Source organism: Hypoxylon fragiforme, assembly GCF_022984875.1.
Source record: "Hypoxylon fragiforme strain CBS 206.31 chromosome Unknown GGS25scaffold_9, whole genome shotgun sequence".
In the NCBI taxonomy this organism is placed as follows: domain Eukaryota; kingdom Fungi; phylum Ascomycota; class Sordariomycetes; order Xylariales; family Hypoxylaceae; genus Hypoxylon; species Hypoxylon fragiforme.
Genome location: NW_026054764.1, coordinates 2,646,947 through 2,665,808, shown reverse-complemented (window position 1 = coordinate 2,665,808; position 18,862 = coordinate 2,646,947). Strand labels below are relative to the sequence as shown.

At 47.0% G+C, this 18,862-nt stretch overlaps 4 protein-coding genes across 4 annotated transcripts; 3 read left to right on the top strand and 1 right to left on the bottom strand.

The window, feature by feature from the left end:
- Positions 1-1,892: 1,892 nt before the first annotated feature.
- Positions 1,893-6,799, top strand: GGS25DRAFT_525848 (P-loop containing nucleoside triphosphate hydrolase protein; the record flags this gene model as incomplete). Its single annotated transcript, XM_049264877.1, has 3 exons — positions 1,893-2,219; positions 2,294-4,317; positions 4,372-6,799. 3 exons carry the CDS (start codon positions 1,893-1,895, stop codon positions 6,797-6,799), a joined length of 4,779 nt encoding a protein of 1,592 aa, XP_049113458.1.
- Positions 6,800-7,757: 958 nt separating this feature from the next.
- Positions 7,758-11,195, bottom strand: GGS25DRAFT_534996 (uncharacterized protein). The gene is made up of 2 exons (XM_049265832.1): positions 9,037-11,195; positions 7,758-8,981 (listed from the first exon to the last, which is right to left on the bottom strand). The coding sequence occupies exons 1-2, from the start codon at positions 11,171-11,173 to the stop codon at positions 8,494-8,496; spliced, it is 2,625 nt and encodes an 874-aa protein (XP_049113457.1). The 5' UTR covers positions 11,174-11,195; the 3' UTR covers positions 7,758-8,493.
- Positions 11,196-13,603: 2,408 nt separating this feature from the next.
- Positions 13,604-14,239, top strand: GGS25DRAFT_465899 (uncharacterized protein). Its single transcript, XM_049258965.1, has 2 exons — positions 13,604-14,066; positions 14,214-14,239. The coding sequence occupies exon 1, from the start codon at positions 13,636-13,638 to the stop codon at positions 13,894-13,896; it is 261 nt and encodes an 86-aa protein (XP_049113456.1). The 5' UTR covers positions 13,604-13,635; the 3' UTR covers positions 13,897-14,066; positions 14,214-14,239.
- On the top strand, positions 14,077-16,116 carry GGS25DRAFT_525846 (F-box domain-containing protein; the record flags this gene model as incomplete). The annotated part of the gene is made up of 3 exons (XM_049264876.1): positions 14,077-14,137; positions 14,214-14,921; positions 14,978-16,116. 3 exons carry the CDS (start codon positions 14,077-14,079, stop codon positions 16,114-16,116), a joined length of 1,908 nt encoding a protein of 635 aa, XP_049113455.1.
- Positions 16,117-18,862: the final 2,746 nt, after the last annotated feature.

The following is an 18,862-nucleotide window of genomic DNA, read 5'->3' as shown; positions in this document are numbered from 1 at the left end:
TGTATTAAGAGGTATCAAAGGATGTCCGAAGGCGGAGAGTTCTTGCCCATTCAGAGCAGACAGCCAGCCATATCCATCACATCTATGGTACGGTACGGGTTCCGTATAGACCGTGGTGCATATCGAATCGCATACCTTGCACATTCATGCATACATAGGTAGCTATTGGGTTCACGAAATGCCCGGTTCGATCGAATTTTACCAAGTGCCGTAGAGAAGCATTTCAAAGGATCAATAGTAGTTGCTACCTAATAGTTAGTAATTCAATGATATTTCGGTTTCGGTGTCAGTGGAATATTAGCTGACGCAGATCCGATGAGTATAGGTTAGAATGATTCAAGTATGCATCATTTGCTACCAAGTAGGTACCTAGGTAGGTAGGTAGGTATTGTAGTTGTACAGTACAGGGCAAGGTATGGAGGTAACTAAGGTTAACTATATCCTATTAAGTTCAATGTTACCGACTGGAACCTACCAAGTAACCCAGAAAATTTGACAGGTAAGGAGCGAGGCACCCAAGCGCATGCATGTGCATGCTACATGCCCTACTAATAGTAAATACATCCATACCTAGTATAGTGGCATACAGTACTACAAAAGTTACCTAAGGTTAGTGGGAATCTGATGTGGTGTAACCAAATTAAGAGACCCCGCATATGTTCCAATGTCCAATGTCCAATGTCCAATGTCCATTATTTCAAGTTGCCTTTCTTGCCTTCTTTCTACCTTCTACATGTAGCTACAATACCCTAGGTATAATACATTACTGGCCCAACATAAACTAGTATGCATACTACCTGGCAGCAGTAGGTATGTCGTGCTTCACTAAACTTGAATGGATGAAGAACTGGGCAGTTAATAATTCCAAGGTTCGTATTATATCACCAACTATCTCGGTATCCCTACAACTCCCTCGAAATCGGATGTTGTTAGTCCTCAAAACGACAAGCTTGAACCCTTCGTATGATCAGGTTTCGCTTGGCTAGTTGATGAGTCCTGCTAGTTGATCAATATGCCTCATTATCTTCGCACACCATCCTAACCGTATTACTGCCAGCCAACACGTTCTGGATAGCCAGTACCTACAGTACTATGTATGTGTTCATACCTACATGTAGTATTTCCATCGTCAAGTGGGGTTCCCATGTGGGTGATACATAACATTGAATATAAGGCATGTATGTATAGTAACATGTACCTACCTATAACTATACCATGTAGGTAAGTAGTTACAATACGTAGCCAATATGTAGCCCTTCCCGGCGAATCGGGATCGGTGTCGAGTCTACCTAGGTAGGTATATATCTACCTTACACTAGTATCGTACCGAACCCACCGCTAACAAGAAAGCAGGCCTAGGACTTTAGTGCCGGGGGGGACGGGGGATGAGTGTAGCTAAGCTTATAATAGCTGTTATGAGTCCCCTCTTCCCGGGTCGCCTCCGTCATGAAAAGCCACCGTCCAGGAAAAATGAGTCAACCGGCCAGCCGAGAGAGACTAAATTTCTCAATCTTTACAGTCACGGTTGGTGCTGTCTTCTAAGCTATATTGCTAGCCAATGACGTGCAATTCATACGAAACGTTCTTCTTTTGCTCTTTATTTGTCGATGGGGCTTTGAAGTCTTTGAAATATTCGAAATTATAGCCACTGTTGGAGTCAGAGTCCATTTGTCATGGCCTACGCATTGAATTGAAGCACATTTAAAAGCTGTGACGGACAGGTTTCGTTATCGTGCTTCTCTTCGCGTCATCTATCGCGTTTATCTATGAGCATCTGAGAACCACTGACCCTTGGGGCCTTTGGCAAATCTTCAGCTCTAGAATTCCAAGATTCCAAAATTCCAGAATTCCAGAATTCCGAGCTTATCTCCAAAAGCTTTCAAATCATCAATATGTCTAACAACACAGCAGTGCTAGTGACTTCGGCCGCTGGCTTAGGAGCCGTCGCGCTGCTATCCGTCCCTGCCGTTCTGAATCTTGGCAGTCTCCGTAACCGTGGTCCAAAACTCACAATCGAGGGTTATGAAGATAAGGATGGGAAGAGCACACCGGAGGCCGTCAAAGCCTTCAGTAACAAGCTTTCCAAATCTGTCTTGCTTTTCTTTTCAGTAGCTGGTCTCGGCGTGTCGCTTGCGCTTGCTATTATTTCGACGTTAGATGCCCGAGGCATACAAGAAGGCGTCTTGTTCCTGGAAAACTGGTTGGATGTAATGATCTGGGTAAGCTTACCGTTACACATATAAGAAATCTGGAACATCGCATTACTGACACATGCTGTTTCACGTGGACGCAGGCTTTCTTATCCTTACAAGCTATTTCTGTTGCCTCTACCCAAAACCCGGTAGTCGCTTATGACCTCGGCATCTGGTCTTTCCTTTCGTGCATTGCCCTGGTTGCCGTTCTCGCAACCCAGGACGACAACGTAGCCGTATTCTTACTTAAGCAGAATGCTGCAGGTATTTTCTCCATTCGGGTAGTGGAATTAGTTGCTGCCGTTTGTCTAGCCCTCGCTAGTTTATCGATACCTAGGCGACCTGAAGTATTTCACAACGGCCAGCCCGTCGATGGGCTGTATACCGGGTCGGCATGGAGTCGTTACAACTGGAGTTGGCCAGCTTACATACTCAGCAAGGCTTCCCAGAAGAACAATCTCGATTTGGAAGACCTCCCTAGGCCTGACCATTACACGAGAGCCAAAGAAACGAGTGCTGATTGGGAAAGCCGCGGCTTCACCGGCCCGCTTTGGATCTCTATAATAGCTTCCCACAAGTGGGAGTTCGCTCTCCAATGGATACTGACTGTTGTGACTGCCTTTTTGAACTTAGCACCTCAGTGGGCTGTCTTGCAATTACTTCACCTCTTAGAGCGACGACAAAACCACGAGCCCCTTGGATATGAGGCTTGGGTCTGGGTCATATTGATCGCCGTGACCAGTCTTGTTCTGTCGTGGGTTGAAGCCTACTCATTCTGGTTATCATGGGCGCATATCTCCATCCCCATCCGCGCCCAGCTATCGGCGCTCATCTTCGAGAAATCTATGAGGCGTAAAGATGTCAAAGAAGCAAGCAAAAAGAAAACTGCTTCATCTGAGTCAACGGAACCAAATTTTGCTGGACCGATAGGAGAAACATCCGCCGCCAACAGACCGGATATTGAGGAGGTCGAGGGGGAGGATCTAGCCGAGCAAATTAAGAAGAGCAAGCAGAGTACTGTCAACCTCATAGGTGTTGATGCGAAGCGATTGTCGGATTTTGCTGCATTCAATAACTTCTTTATCGGAAGTGTTTGTAGGTTGATTGTGTCACTGCTCTTCTTAATAGACCTCCTCGGGTGGAAGTCTCTTCTTGCGGGCTTTTCGACGATGGTGGCTGTTACTCCCATAAATATTTACTTCTCGAAGCGGTACTCTGATGCGCAAGACCGCCTAATGAAAGTCAGGGACGAAAAGATGGAAGTGGTTTCTGAAGCTCTTCAGGGGATTCGTCAGATTAAATTCTCCGCCCTCGAACCACAGTGGGAAGAAAAGATTGGCAGCGTCCGAGAGCGTGAACTAGGATGCGTCTGGAGTGCCTTCATCAACGATGTTATGCTCATCGGATGCTGGATTACTAGTCCGATTATGCTAGCTGCCGTCTCCCTCGCCGTTTACGCGTCTTTACACGGCACGCTTTCTCCTTCTGTCGCCTTCGTCAGTCTCGGTGTTTTTAAAGCGCTCGAAGTCACCCTATCTGTAGTTCCCGAGTTGACAACTGACCTTCTTGACGCTTGGGTTTCTGTGAAGCGGGTGGATGCCTACCTAAAAGGAGCGGAGATTTCGAAAATTACCAAGGAGGCGGATGAAGTCACGTTCGACAACGCATCCATCGCTTGGCCTTCGGATAGCCAGGAAGAGGATCCCGATCGATTTGTTTTGCGCAAGGTCCAAATTACATTCCCAAAGGGTGAACTATCAATTATATCGGGAAAGACAGGAAGTGGGAAAAGCTTGATGCTAGCAGCTATTTTGGGTGAAGTAGACATATTGGACGGGTCCGTCAGCGTGCCTCGAGCACCATCTCAACGATATGACAGTAAAGCGAATCGGGATAATTGGATCATCCCCGGTGCCATAGCCTTCGTTGCGCAAATACCATGGATCGAAAATGCAACCGTCAAGGAAAACATCTTATTTGGGCTGCCGTTCGACGCGTATCGATACAATAAAACCATCGAGGTCTGCGCGCTGACGAAGGATATGGAGATATTCAGCGATGGAGAGAACACGGAAATCGGTGCCAACGGCATTAATCTAAGTGGTGGACAAAAATGGCGAATCACGTAAGTCAAATGCTGTCCTCGATCCGTGACTGGACACTAAATTCCTTGATACAGACTTGCACGCGCCATCTATTCCCGTGCGGGCATCCTCATTCTTGATGACATTTTTAGCGCTGTTGATGCTCATGTTGGCCGTCACATATTCGAACAGTGCCTCACTGGGGAACTTGGCGTTGGGCGAACTCGCATCTTAGTGACACATCACGTTGCCTTGTGTGAGCCAAAAACCAAGTATCTGGTAGAGCTAGGAGACGGTTGTGTATTGCACGCTGGATTAGTCTCCGAGCTAGAAGAAACTGGCACCCTGGAACAGATTAAAAGCCACGAGCTCGTGGACCAGCATATTCATGACGAAGAAGGATCTACAGCTATCAATTCCGAAGAGGCATCCCAGCTTGATACTGAGCCCGATGGAGAACCTCTTGCAAAAGTATCCTCCAAGGCGCAAAGGCGCAAGTTCGTCGAGGACGAGGGGCGTGAGCAAGGAGCTGTCAAGGCAAAAGTCTATGCGGTATATCTGAAGTATAGTGGCTCGTGGTGGTTCTGGTCTACTGTCCTCTTCCTCTTCCTTTTCGTGCAAGCTTTAACCCTAGGACGTTCGTGGTGGTTACGAATATGGACGGGATCGTATGACGAACAACGGCAACAAGAGATGGGAACCCAAATGACGAAACATCCTTACTCGTTTGCATTTACCGTACAACAAATTACAGTGGACAGCATGGTTCAGCCGACGGCTGCGTCGAACAACAACCTAGTCTTTTACCTCAGCATCTACGTATTCCTCTCGGTATTCGCCTCAGTCGTCTCGACGTTTCGCTATTATTATATATTCCTTGGCTCGATACGTGCCTCTAGAGAACTATTCGCTAAACTCAACTTCGTCGTACTTCGAGCACCACTTCGATGGCTTGATACGGTTCCTCTGGGCAGAATCTTAAACCGGTTTACAGCTGATTTCCACTCCGTTGATACCCATATGGCATATTCGTTAGCATTCGCTGCGAGTGCATTCCTAAACCTTGTGGGGGTCGTAGTCGCTGGTTTGTTCGTCTCGCCCTACACAATCATTTTGGCACTGTTCCTTCTCCTTGTCTGCGCATTCTACGCAATCCGCTACCTGGACGGCGCAAGGCCGGTGAAACGTCTTGAGTCGGTTACCAAGTCCCCGGTATTCGAGCAGTTCGGGTCTGCCTTGACCGGTGTCCAGACGATCAGATCTTTCGACAAGAGCAGTACCTACATCGAGCGCATGTATACGAAACTAGACGACTGGACCGTGGCGACTTGGCACCTTTGGCTCTTCATCCGCTGGATGGGTTGGCGAATGGCCGTAGTGGGAAGCTTCTTCGCCTCCTTTGTTGCTATTCTCATTCTCATTGCCCCAAACATCGATGCGTCCCTTGCCGGATTTGGATTGGCATTTGCTCTCGAGTTTTCTGGTCATGTCATGTGGACGATTCGCCATTATGCAAACGTGGAGCTAGAGATGAATGCGGCGGAGCGGATCGTCGAGTACACAGAATTGTCAACGGAGAGTTTAGAAGGGAAGAGTCCGCCAGCAGCCTGGCCAACAGAAGGTCGTGTCGAAGTAAATGATCTCGTCGTAAGCTATGCCGAGGACCTACCACCCATTCTCAAAGGTCTTACTTTTACCATCCAACGAAACGAGCGTGTTGGTGTAGTCGGACGCACCGGTGCGGGCAAGTCATCCCTCACACTGGCATTCTTCCGCTTCCTCGAGGCCCGGTCAGGGAGCATCTTTATCGATGGGTTAGACATCTCTAAGATTAAGCTGCATGACTTACGTAGCCGGCTAGCCATCATACCACAGGACCCAGTTCTATTCAGCGGTACCGTGCGCTCAAACATCGACCCCTTCGACAATCACACCGACGCCGAACTTTTCGACTCACTCGCGCGTGTGCATCTCATCTCCGAAGCCGAGCACGAAATCGCGACAACCAAAGTTCATAGCGCCTTTCCGAGCACGCCTGCCTCCGCTACAGGCGCATCCACCCCGTCCTCCACCACCGGCAGCACGAAGAAGAACACCAACATATTCCGCAACCTCCTCTCTCCCATATCCGAAGGCGGACTCAACCTGTCCCAAGGACAGCGGCAATTGCTGTGTCTGGCGCGAGCCATCGTTTCCCGGCCCAAGGTAATGGTGCTGGACGAGGCCACGAGCGCCGTGGACATGAAGACAGACGCGCTGATCCAGCGCAGCATCCGCGAGGAGTTCGGCGACAGCACGCTCATCGTCATTGCGCACCGCCTCAGCACCATCGCCGACTTCGACCGCATCCTCGTGCTCAGCGACGGGAAAGTGGCCGAATACGGGTCGCCCCGCGAGCTGTGGGAGTTGAAGAAGAACGAGGCTGGAGGCGAGGGTGGCGAGGAGATGGGCATGTTCCGCGCCATGTGCGAGCAGAGTGGCGAGAAGGAGCACTTGAGGAAGATTGTGTACGGGGAGGATTGAGATACGCACCTGGGGTTATTAACATAGAGAGCCCAAGGGGGGCGCTTAGGTATAGAGTATAACGAGACGGCAGTATACGACAAGCAGGGCTGCGATGATCTAATGGCAGGGATGATGATGATGATGATGAGGGTACCTAGGCGGATAAAAGGGGGTAGGCAATGGGTAATGAACGCGGGGGGGAGGTTACAGAAGACGAAACGAAAGGATTAGACGAACTTGCTTGCAGGCGTTTAAAAGAAGCCGGGTAGGGCCTGTTTACTTACCTAGGGTACCAACCTATAGATAGAGAGGGGTGCTTTGATGTTGCTTTATATTTCTAGCCTGCTTATATACTCATACTTACCTTCTTAATATATACTTGAGTGTCATCTACCTACCTACCTACCTACCTACGGCGTAGATGCCCCTGATCATGCTGTGCGAACGAAGCAACTGCTTGGAAATCAATGGCAAACCCGGCGTTGCAAAAGAAGTACCTAACTGCCTAACCTACCTACTTAGGGTGCCCAAGAACTAACTTGAGCAAACACTACCTATCACTATATATACCTACGCTTACCATTACCATTACCATTACCTCCAGCTAGCAGCAGTAGCAGCAGCAGTAGCAGTAGCATTGATTAAAGCTCTTCAGGGCTTAGTAACTACTTTAAGAACATTTAGGTAAGCACCCAACCTACCTACTATAGCACCTAGGTATCGTATCCTCAACCCTACGAATTTCCACGGCACAAAAAATTAACTAGATACGAACGAATGATTATTATCAGCAAAGAAAAGAAAGAAAAAAAAGTCCTAAATACAAAAGAACAACGGCGGTATTGGTTTGGTACGGTATTAAGCCCACCGATGTTATTGCACAAGGCAAACAGAGAAGAGAAATTACAAAAGGAAAAGTACAAAAGAAAAAGTCAACCCCTCTCTCTCCAGGGCGAAATAAACGAGTGAACAGCCGGTGCTGGCTACTGCGGGTACATGAATCACCTCCCTCCATAAAGGGGCACATTGACAGCATACATAGGATCACGCATCGGTCAGTCACACCCAGCCCATTACATTGCATATAGCACAAGCAATCATTCATTGCCTTTCGAACTGAGGTAAGTATCCTTGGCCCATATAGCACAACGCACATCAACATCAGAGTCTCTTGTTAGCTCTGGCCCAAATATCCTTTCCTTAGCATGAAAAAGACGACCAAGAGCATATCACAAGATGTCTCTCTCCCTATCTCTGGTTTCTTCACCCCATATAGCAAGGGGAGTAGACCATCCAAGAGACAACCCATCGAACTGTCCAACTAGCTAGTCGTTAAACAGATCCATGCCATTGAATATCAGCCCTCCCACCACACTGCCCTTAAATTCCATCTGAAATCGTAAGCGTGATGGTTAGGAGCTCTTCCTTTATGCACCCATTAAGGGTTCAACCTAGTGATGTCATAACATCGTTCGTCGTCTCGTCGTCTCGTCGTCTCGTCGTCTCGTCGTCAAGTTTCAGCAATTCTATGAGGAATGCTATAAGCGGGGTATCGTATGAAGTTAAAATGATGAGGGGAAAAGGAAATATGAATTGGGATGGGAAAACAATATTGTGGAGTGAACCTATAACCACTCCAAGCCCCTGCTTTTTATCGAGGGGGGCCTTTTAGACTCTTAGCATGCTTTGCCTTGGACTTAGGGCATTCAAATCTAGACAGCCCTTGTGTATACGGCAACGACTGATGCGATGAGGACTATGTATAGGCAAGCCTCAGCCAGGAACACATGGCGGATGAAGTGCCTCTGTTTGATCTTTAGCCGGCGCACTTCACCCTGGGTCCACCAAATCAGAGCCTTATTCATTGTGCCTGCAAGGACAAGTATGGCAAAGAATGGGAAGATGGCCGAGAGCGTTGCCATTATATAGAAGAATTGTTGGCGCCGCTGTCGAGCGTTCCGGGTAATGGTGCTTTCGACAAAGGCTTCCATAGCTTCTTCGTCACTCATTCCACTCCCAGCAACCGGTTGAGGGTGCCGGATGACTGTCTGGTTCGAGTAATATCGATGGCCCGCCATGTCGATGGTGTCGGTGCCACAAGCCATAGGTGCACGTCCAGAGCGTAAAAGAGGTCTGCCCGGACGAATCGATGTTGGCGTATCCTCGTTGGGGTTCGTGGCCGAGAATGGAGACGGCGTATCTGCTACGAGTTAGGAAACGAGGAATATAACGGGAAAACACTTTTTGAAACTTACCAAGGAAGGCCTCTTTAAAAGATCCACAGCTTGAGGGGCTAAAGTCAAAAGAAAGATGGGGGGCTACACCCACAGGGCGGCGTCGGTCATAGACAGGTCGAGGGACTTCGATTGGGCTCGAGAGGGCTTGGCCCCTGGACGACGAATGGCTCATGGCGCGCTGGTATCGAATATGTGCGGGCTCAGTCTCGTCCGTCTCTCCGCTCTCACGTTGCTCCTTGTTCTTCCTTTGGGCGTCGGTAAGAGACAAAAGCTGAAATTGGAACTTTGCGTCTGATGTGATCGGTTCTCCATTGAAGGAAGCCAGGGTAGGACTAGGGAGTTGTCCAGCGTAGTCTCTCTCGGCTTCCCACCAACGGCCATTTCGGATGGGATACGCCTGATCTACTAGACGCGGCTTCCACAGCTTCTTCGAATTAGCCTTAGCAGTCTTAGATGAGCTAGTTGTGACTTGACTGCAATTGCTGGATGTAGAGTTGGGAGTCTTGGACGCCAAGTCCTCTCGTAGACGCTTCGAAGGTCTTCTCAACTCCAGGCCAGCACCTACCAGTGATCCGTGACTTCCTGATGGTTGCAGACCAGGACTTTCAGCTTGAGTAGTTGGGTACTCAGATATAGATTCTCGGAACTCATATTTCGTACCATCGCGGTTAGCTCTTGTAGTGAAGTTTCCTTCGAAGTCAGCCCGGCGGTAACTGCTTCTTTGGCCAAACGGGTTTGTGAGCTTTCCGGTCAAGTTGCGTGGCATCTTATTAGCGTCCTGGTTAGTCTTCACATTGTCAGAAAAGAAGCGAGTCGAATTGTTTGGATACCCTCCGGTACCCTGGAATCGAGTCTTGGGTAGCATTACCGACTGCTTCGTGCCCTTGAGGTCGTGTAGCTCATACGACTCTGGCCCAGCAGGATGCTGCAGAGTGCGGAATCGTGAAGCGAAAGTACCGGGCCGCTTCTCTCTGTCATCTTCAGAGCAGCAGACAACACTGCTTCCAGCTTGCTTAATTCCAATTGGATTATCCAGAATGTCGCTAATATCATCCAGTTCACTATCTGCTTCGGTCACCCAAGCAGAGTCTCGTTGCGTATCAAGACTATTTTCATGAGCTATTCCACTATCCTTGTTGCTGATATTGGTTTCTCGACTTGGAAGCTGATGAGGTCTCTGAATGGCAATTCTAATATTGTGCGAAGGATTCTTTCCAGCCGGACTACCTTCAGGGGTCACGAAGGTGGCCTCACTTAGCCCCCCTATCTTGCTCATGCGCTTTAGAGCTCGACTGACCTCTCTCTCCTTCGTATTCTGGAAAGTTGTCTTGTAATTACCAGTGTCATATTTGAAAGGATCGTCACTCGATTCATTGGTGACATCTCCATGTGATGATCCGACTTCACTGTAGAAATCATCGCGTGTTTCCCATTTCTTCAAACCGTGCTTAGGTGGGAGACGGAGAGGCGATGGGGAGAATTCTTGGCGGGACTCATGAGGCTGGCCTGCCTGTGTATCAGTACGGAGTAGTTGCTGGGAGTCTGATACTGTCGAAGCATTTGGAATAGATGAGCTGCCGTAATCTATCATAGATCTTGAGCGACGACGACTCAGGGGTAAAGCTGGAAGGGGGCTTTGAGGGGGTTTGGACGATAATAGGCCAGTACGAAGCCGGCGACCCTTCTGACGATTCCATTCCTCCTCCTCCTCCTCGGGGTGTTCTTTGACCTGAAAGTCTGTAGTATGCTTAGTGTAGTTCTGCGTAGTAATAGCCGAGTCGCCGCCAACACTGGGCATGTTGAATGATGAGATAGCGGGAAGGGTGGGCAATCGTGGAGCGTTCATCAACGATCTTCCATAGATGGAAGTGGGAGAGTTGACTGGGCCAACATTCTCGGATTGGCTGCTCTCTGTCTGGTTATCTCTGGAACGGGGAATACCTAAAATCTCTAGCGAGCCCTTGCGATTTTGCTTTGGCTTTGATTTACTTTCCGAAGCGTTGCTCGCTGGGGTCTGTCGTCCAGCAATTCTCCGATGGGCTTCGCCTAGGTCTGAATAAATATGGCCGCGACCTGGGGTCGACGGTTGCTGTGTGCCGTAGCTGCCCTCGGGAGACTGCGGACGACTCTGGTCGTTGCTCTGGCTCGAAGCCATGGCGAATAAGTTCGTAATCTGAGATAGAATGTCAATTGATAAGACATAGAGTGATGATGTAGATGAGAAGTAGGAAAGAGGAGTGGATGAAAAGCAAGAATAGGAGATAGCATTCTACGAGTAGAAGCTGGAGTAGAGTAGGGTCGCGAAGGAGAAAGCGGCGACAACAAACAGGAGAGGATGACTTACATACCTAATCAAATAGAGTAAAGATACGAGCATAAGTGACAGTGGTAGGGCAGATACAGAACGCCGGTAGACCTTTCTTGCGAGATAGAGAAGCTTATAATAATAAAGCAACGATCAAGGTAACAAGGTAAGGAATGATTGAGGTCAGGTGTCGATGGCCAAGCAGCACTAGAATGTGTGTATTTACTTGGGGTGGACAATGAAGAGAGATTGAGTTAAGGTGCGAAATAATAACGCGGGAGCGGGTACAATGACTAGGATTGATTGTCAGAGAAATGGCGTTGAAGGAGGTACTGTGCAAAATAGACGCAATTGCAAGATGAACAGAAGTACAATGATGTAAAAAGGTCAGGCTTTTGGATTGGGGTGGGGTGCGTATGGATGAGAAAGGGAAGGCGGAAGGGGTGAAGAGATCAGGTGAAGTAGAAAAGTACAAGTACAATTGACAGGTGCAGTTGTAGATGGAAACGTGAGAAGGTGCGGGTGGTCAGTCACATTAAAAATGAGAAGGAAAGATCGATTGTTGTGTTCGGTTAATATGTTGAAATTAAAAAAAGAATAAAAAAGAATAAAACTCACAATTGATGAGATCAAACCAAATACCAGAAGAAAGCTGCGGTTGATATCTTGTTAAAGCCCTTCTGATGAACACTAGTTGAAGGTCACTAGTATGGTAGAATGTTACGGTGCTTTCGAAAAGAAGTTACGAATTGAGAAGGAACAGCGTTGTGTACAGGATCTATGAAAGCAGTTGATGAGAGGAAGAGAGATCACCAGACGGAACCGTTTCGTCAAGAATTATATAATGCCACCCTCAAGATCAGTGATCCTAAGGATCAAAACCCACTTCTTACAGTGCAGGTTTTCCAAGTTGGTCTCAACGGCAACCAGTACTAGATTGGGGTGTAGTTCGAATAGCAAACACCTGCCAACCGGTCGTTAACCTGTATAAACGATGGCGGGCCAATCAAGAGTCTAATCAGCCTGAAAATATCAAGGCTCGATCCTTAAATCATTATTCTGATTCGCCGAATAATATGTGCTCTTTTAGATCAATGACCACAACCCCGGCGAATATTGTAGTTAAGTGCCAAAAATGGCTTGGCCGATTTTGAGGTTTCCCTTGTGCTCTTATTATTATTATTATTACTTATCAATTGACCATCACTAGATTGTACTGCGTCTATAACTTCCTCGTAATTCTTTTCAATATCTTACATATGAAATGCCATCACAGTAGGCATGATCAAACACACGATTCGTTCCTTACACAGCACTACTACCACAACCACCACAATGGCAATAATAACACAAGATACGTATGATCGATAAACCAAACCGCTAGCACCTTTCTAGAGAATAGGGAGATATGAATTGGAGATTAAGATATCCTTTCAATACGTGTCAAATGCCTGGAATCATTAGCCACACAAGATCGCCTGAATACGCCTTGATAATCAATGATCTGGGACAGGAAAATGATATAGCTTGACAAAGTATGGAACCTACTACTGTGGGAGTGATATATTATTCACCCAGGACATACGAACATCACATAGCATGACGAAGTGCATAGCATGACGAAGTGGACAATATTTCTACTTATATAATCCTAGCGGGTACATTGGTTAACGTCCCTAGATGATGACTAGCACAATGCCATCCTACTTAATACCATGAGCTCCTACACCTTGATGGATTGAGTACAGGTGCTATTGAAGGCATCGAATGCTTGGTACTGTCCGTCTTATGTTCTTATTGACCGGAGAGGTTAGGGGGTAGGTACTGTATTAGAGTCCTTTGCCATATCAAAATGATTGAGGCCTATTAGATACCTAGGTAGGCAAAAAATATCATTTTCATTAATTTCATACTGTACTTGTGAGATTTTATTACTTTCAATAAATGCTGATTTATTTTTAATTTTTTTCTTGATTCCAAGCTGTAAGGTTGATGAGGTTGACAATGTCTGATTAAGGTGTCCAATGTTGTGCCGTTGAAGTCGTTGAAAATACGCTACGCCACATGTGGCGTTATATCCCCTGCACTCGTGATTTAGAAGATTGTTTCAGCCTCAATATAACCCCGCCTTGGCTTGGAACTGCACGGGCCATTATCCGAACATTCGGGCCTAGCTCTTGCTGGGGTGGTAAGATCGTTGGGGATAAAATCCATTGGTGCTAACGGGTGCCAAGGAAGAGAAACCCCGCGAAACCTGCTAGGGTGTTGGCCTGGTAGGCAGTAATTACCTACATAAGCGTTATCTTAGCGCCATGTTAGCGTTTCTTCTAGTACTTTCTTGTTTATCTTATTTATCAAGCAAACTGGCGGAGCTGCAGAGTTCCAAAGGTGAAACGTTCGTCATTGAAACCGGTTACCCGAAGGGGGGGTGTTTCTATTTGTTGCATGTTGTTGCATATGTTTCTTACTTCTTACATACTTTTACTACTAGTACATACCCTCTACCGTACTTCTTACTCCCATTTCGAACACGAGAGCCTCGAATCCAATTCCCACCTTTTGTTAGATCTTGATTTTCATCTTTAGGGCTACTACTTTGCTCATCCATGGATGTGATGTTCATCTATGAATATCATTAACCTATCTAGTATTTACCTATTCTATCCCCTAATTGCCTAATCACAATCAAGAATCCTGCCTCGTCTCCTAAGCGTCCCCCAACCTTTCCCTGCAAGAAATCCAGGTAATGACCAATGGCTGGCCTTTGCCTTCTTGAAACCCTTCCCGATGAGATCTTTCTTCATATTCTTTCTTGTAAGTTTCGTTGTTTCGTATCCGCTTCAGTCTCTAGAAGCCGAACCTTGCGCTAATAAGGGTGACTCGCAACTAGTCCTAGATTCGCACGATGTCGTTAACCTCCAAATCCTCTCGAAACACTTTCTAGGTTTATGCCGAGATGGTAACTTGTGGCGAAATCGATGTCTATCTGCCTCCGCTGTCCGTGAACGTATCCGACTCTATCGATGGGGATCAGACTGGATTGACGAGGATGGTACTACACTAAGTGGTGCGCTTACGGCGCTTGGAGAAGGAAACCAAATTGAAAATCAAAATGAAATGCACTGGAGCCTGGCTGAAAGTCTATCCCAATTGGCTTCGAAGAAGAGGGAGCGGGAACAAATTCGCATCGCTGCCAATTGGGACCCGACGTTTCCCAACGAGAACACAAATTGGTATAACGAGTATATCCAGAGATATGGTCCAATAGCGACTAACTGGTTCGAGCAACCCCAAGTCCGAGACGGTTCCCTGAGAGACTCAATTGATATTAGTGGTGCTGCTGTATACAGGCCGACCTTGAGCGCGAATGAACTCTTCGCTGTCTCGCCCCTAGATGATGGTTCAGTATGCTTGTGGGATGTGAAGGGTACTCGAGCTAAGAAGGGCGCAATACTATCCCAATCAAGCTCGGGTCTCTTGTGCGCTGACGGCCCAGGCGCCGACCTTTCAAAACGCTCAAAGATGATTAATACCGGGGTGACTGAATGCGTGAGCGTTGATCACCAAAGACATATGGCTTACTTCGCCGTCCAGAGCCGTAGGTTTCCTCTCCTTTGGTAAGCATGGTGAAGAATTTTACTGACTTCTGTCAAGACCTGATCGAAGTTGATTTAAACACGTTACAAGTAGTGGGGAATCACCCATTTGAATGGTCGATCACTACGCTTTCGGCAGCTGAATCTACAGTTCCTCTAACGGTTGGTACACTCCACGGTTTACACTTGCACGATCGTAGAGCTCGGTCCGAATGTCGAGGAGATTATCAAATACGATTAGATGGGATTAGTCGGAAAAGAGGTTTAGACTTCTCCCATGTTTTGGATCCGAAGCCTCTCGCGCCGTACGCTTCGCTTGCTCAGTCTGGACCCCAGAGCATTCTCCATCTTGAACACCCTGGCGATAAAAGCCAACTATCGGACGACATATTTGTAGCCGGTCGGTTTTCAAACATATTACATTATGATCGGCGCATGTTCCCAGCAATCCGAGGGTCTATTCACTCAGGCGCGAAGCTTTGTAGCCTTGCTTCGTTGCCCTATCCTTTCTCTAGTCTTGATACCGATCTGCGTAGGCGCTTCCTGCTTTCGGAAGAGCAGGTTGAAAGGGCTAAGAGCGCCACGGGCGGGAGAACCTTGATAGCATGTGGCGAATATAACACTAAAGGATCGTTAGAGCTGTATGGCCTCTCTTCTAGCATCGGCAATCTCCCACAATCTCGGGTCATTCATAATTCCACGATGAAGAATAGGCAGACGGCCTCACAGTCCAAGCTCCTGTCCGTTATGAACCATGGCACCCGGATTGTTTTCTCCGATGGACAAGGCTATCTGAAGTGGGCTGAGAGGGACGGCTTCACGGAAGTACGCCGTCACAAAATCGGCAAATCTGAACGGGTGGGCCATCGGTCACTATTCGGGTCGATGCCCGGATCAGACGACATCGCAAGAAAGATTATGTCCACTCGAACAGCCGGACAGGATGGCGATGTTCAGGTCAACGATGACGATATAGTCTTCTGGACGGGGGAAAAGCTGGGACTTCTCAGCTTCTCGTCGCAGCCTGGGTTCTCCGCAGAGGATTTTGAGGAGAACACTAAGACGCCTGAGGAGATTTCGGCAGAGGAGCAAGAGCAGATGTACAGCGAGAGGATGAGGCTAGCCTTAGAACGACAAGCGAGAGACGTTCGGTTCGTGCAGAACCTCGGGGCTGGCAGCATCCACAACGGGATCTAAGCAAGCTTAGCTTCTAATTTGATCCGTTTTCGATAGCATGTCTCTTCGGCATCTGTTCACGCGTACTGGGCAAGGGATACTTAACCACGTCATCCCCTCGAAGGGCAATTACAAAACACGCGGACTGGTTGCTAGAATGTGATAGAGTAGTAGATCCGAGCCCATTTTATGCCCACGTACAAGATCAGAAGGGAGGGGGGGTTTGAGTCATGATCTCACTACGTCGTCTGAATAAGTTAGGGATCGGCAGGCTCGGAGGTTTGAAATTACCTAGTAATGAAACAGCATAAAGTTGAGGCGGGATGCGTTATCTTATCACTATATTTATGTAATAGACCATTGGCTACGTTTTACTGTTCATGTTGGCCTCGGAGGCGAAAAAGACAAGAAAGAGTGCCCGTGTAATGCAGGTGGACCATCTGACACTGGGCAGAATGTTAGTGAGTGAGATATTAGGGTGTTGAGGGGTCACGAAAAATAGTAATTTGTTGTTAAGTGGTTTTGACTGCACATGTGGTTTAACCTGTAGGTAACCTTGATAGCTACTAGGTATTACTGTCTACCAGTGTTATATTTGTATTTGATATATATTATATATATATATTATGTTTGATTATTATATTCTTATGAGATATTATTACCATGATTATCGTTGTAATTTGTCGAGCTTTCCTTTCTCTTCCGAGTATTGCATGAGACTTTGCCTCAATAAGGGGTGGTGCCTCTTTGCTACTGTACATACACCTACATACATACATACGTACATAGTTACTGCGTAGATAGTGGAAAATAGTAAGAAAAGGGAAAACGAGAATGGAAAGTTGCTGTGTTGTTAGCCTTATGCAGAAAAAGAAGTGGGTATCTGGAGGCAGTTGATTGACGAGTCCAGTTAACTGGAAAAGATGAGGCAACCAATCAAGGGTTAGGCGCCACGGTAAGAGCCCCATCGTGACCAATGGTAATTAATCTAGATCGACAACTAGGACAGGGGTAGATCCAGTTTTGGTCAAGACTTTTTGAAGTACATCACTGGGCAGGTAGCAGGTATGTACCTATATTAAGCTTTTCCAAACAAATAACTAACATTAATGCCAACATTTTGTTGCACCACGAAGAACCAATCATTATATTTTCGCCTCCCCATTATCTCATCTTTTTCATCATTTTTTACTACTATGTCTTTTTTACTACTATGTCAACGGTAGTTATGTACATAGTAGAATCATTCAGTGTCATTCTACCACTCTTTTTTTGATCAACTGTCTGACTGTCTGACTGTCTGAGAGCTCTGGGATCTTTACTAGGTTAGTTCCGTTCATCGTTTCCCGCTCCCGGCGTCGCTCAGCATTGACGCACAATTGCCACCTGCACTACTGCATTGCACCGCACTACGCTATTTTGTGGTGCATCACTGCATTGCGCTAGGAGGACAACTTTGATGCAGCAGATTTGCAAATTCTAGACTGATCGAGTTCCCGCTATTGTAAGCTGTCTCAAGCGGGTTTTATGCTGTTGTATCGATCGGTATTTGCTAAAAGGTCTAGCTTGTTGAAGTTGTTTTTTATCCAACATTTTGAACATTCCCCAAGCCTCCAAGCCTCCAAGCATCCAAGCAACATCGAATGAAGCTAGCTACAATCTACCCGAGCTATCATCCATACCATTCAGACCATACTAACGATACTAATCATAGTTACTAACCATTATCATAACATACCATGCCTTACCTGACCTTACCTTACCTTACCTCCAACTAATTGACTACTGCTACTGTACATACTATCACTACTTCGTACTAGTAGTAGCCTACCAGCCTACCAGCCTACCTACTTTTCCAAGGACACGGTACGGTACGGTTGGTAGGTATATCCGTCCAGATGCCGACAAAATCACGGGTCGTACGTATCGCCAGGTCAGGTCTGCTTACTTTTTGCTCTGCTGTGTTGCTGTGTTGTCCACATTTGAGACGAGACGAGCTTATCCATTGATTACTTTTACCTACGTACCTACTTATTTACTTACTTACCTACCTAACCTAGGTACTTGTCCGTTGACTCCCCTTTCTCTCTATCTATCTCTTTATGCTCTAGTAAGTAGGTACTGTACTGTTGCACTGCCGTTATCCAATATGCCACCGTGCTGAACCACGACTTTACTCCCTTCTGCATCTGGAATTGGCGTACCAAACTTGACCAGACTTGACTCGGCCAACCCCCAAAAAAAGCCCACGAACCGGTGTCGACGATATGTAAAAAAAAGGTAATATTAGGCAAGTAGGAAAGACGACCGGTTACGCCACTTCACAACTTGCACTACTGCAAATCCGTTTCTGTCTCGAAGCTGGCATTTCCATGCCATGTACTGTAAGCTTTGCATCCTGCAGATGGGTTCTCCCGGATCTCCGTCTTTGCGTGTGTCGTATTTTCCTTTCACCGCTATCTCTTCTTCTCCCCTCTTCGTCCCCAAGTCCAAGGGAAATGGGATCCTTTCTGTTCTATCCATGCACCAGCCATCTATGATCTACTGAACTGGAATTTCCCTGTCCAGTCTTTTTTTTTTTTTTTTTTTTTTCCTTTCTTGTCCGACCTATCTCACCATTTGACTAACTCGGACAAGCAATGCTCACTCATCCCTTGCTTTCTCCACTATTACCTACTCTTACATGCTTGTGGGGGTTTTACAGATTGTGAGGGGGGAGGGAAAGAAGAAGTAGAAAAGAAAGGAAGAGGGAATAATAAAATAAAAG

Coding starts and splice junctions, on each gene's coding strand:
- GGS25DRAFT_534996 (XM_049265832.1), bottom strand. CDS start 11,173: ATGGCTTCGAGCCAGAGCAACGACCAGAGTCGTCCGCAGTCTCCCGAG. Junction 8,982..9,036: donor TTTTAAAGAGGCCTTCCTTG/GTAAGTTTCAAA, acceptor AACTCGTAGCAG/ATACGCCGTCTCCATTCTCG.
- GGS25DRAFT_465899 (XM_049258965.1), top strand. CDS start 13,636: ATGTTAGCGTTTCTTCTAGTACTTTCTTGTTTATCTTATTTATCAAGC.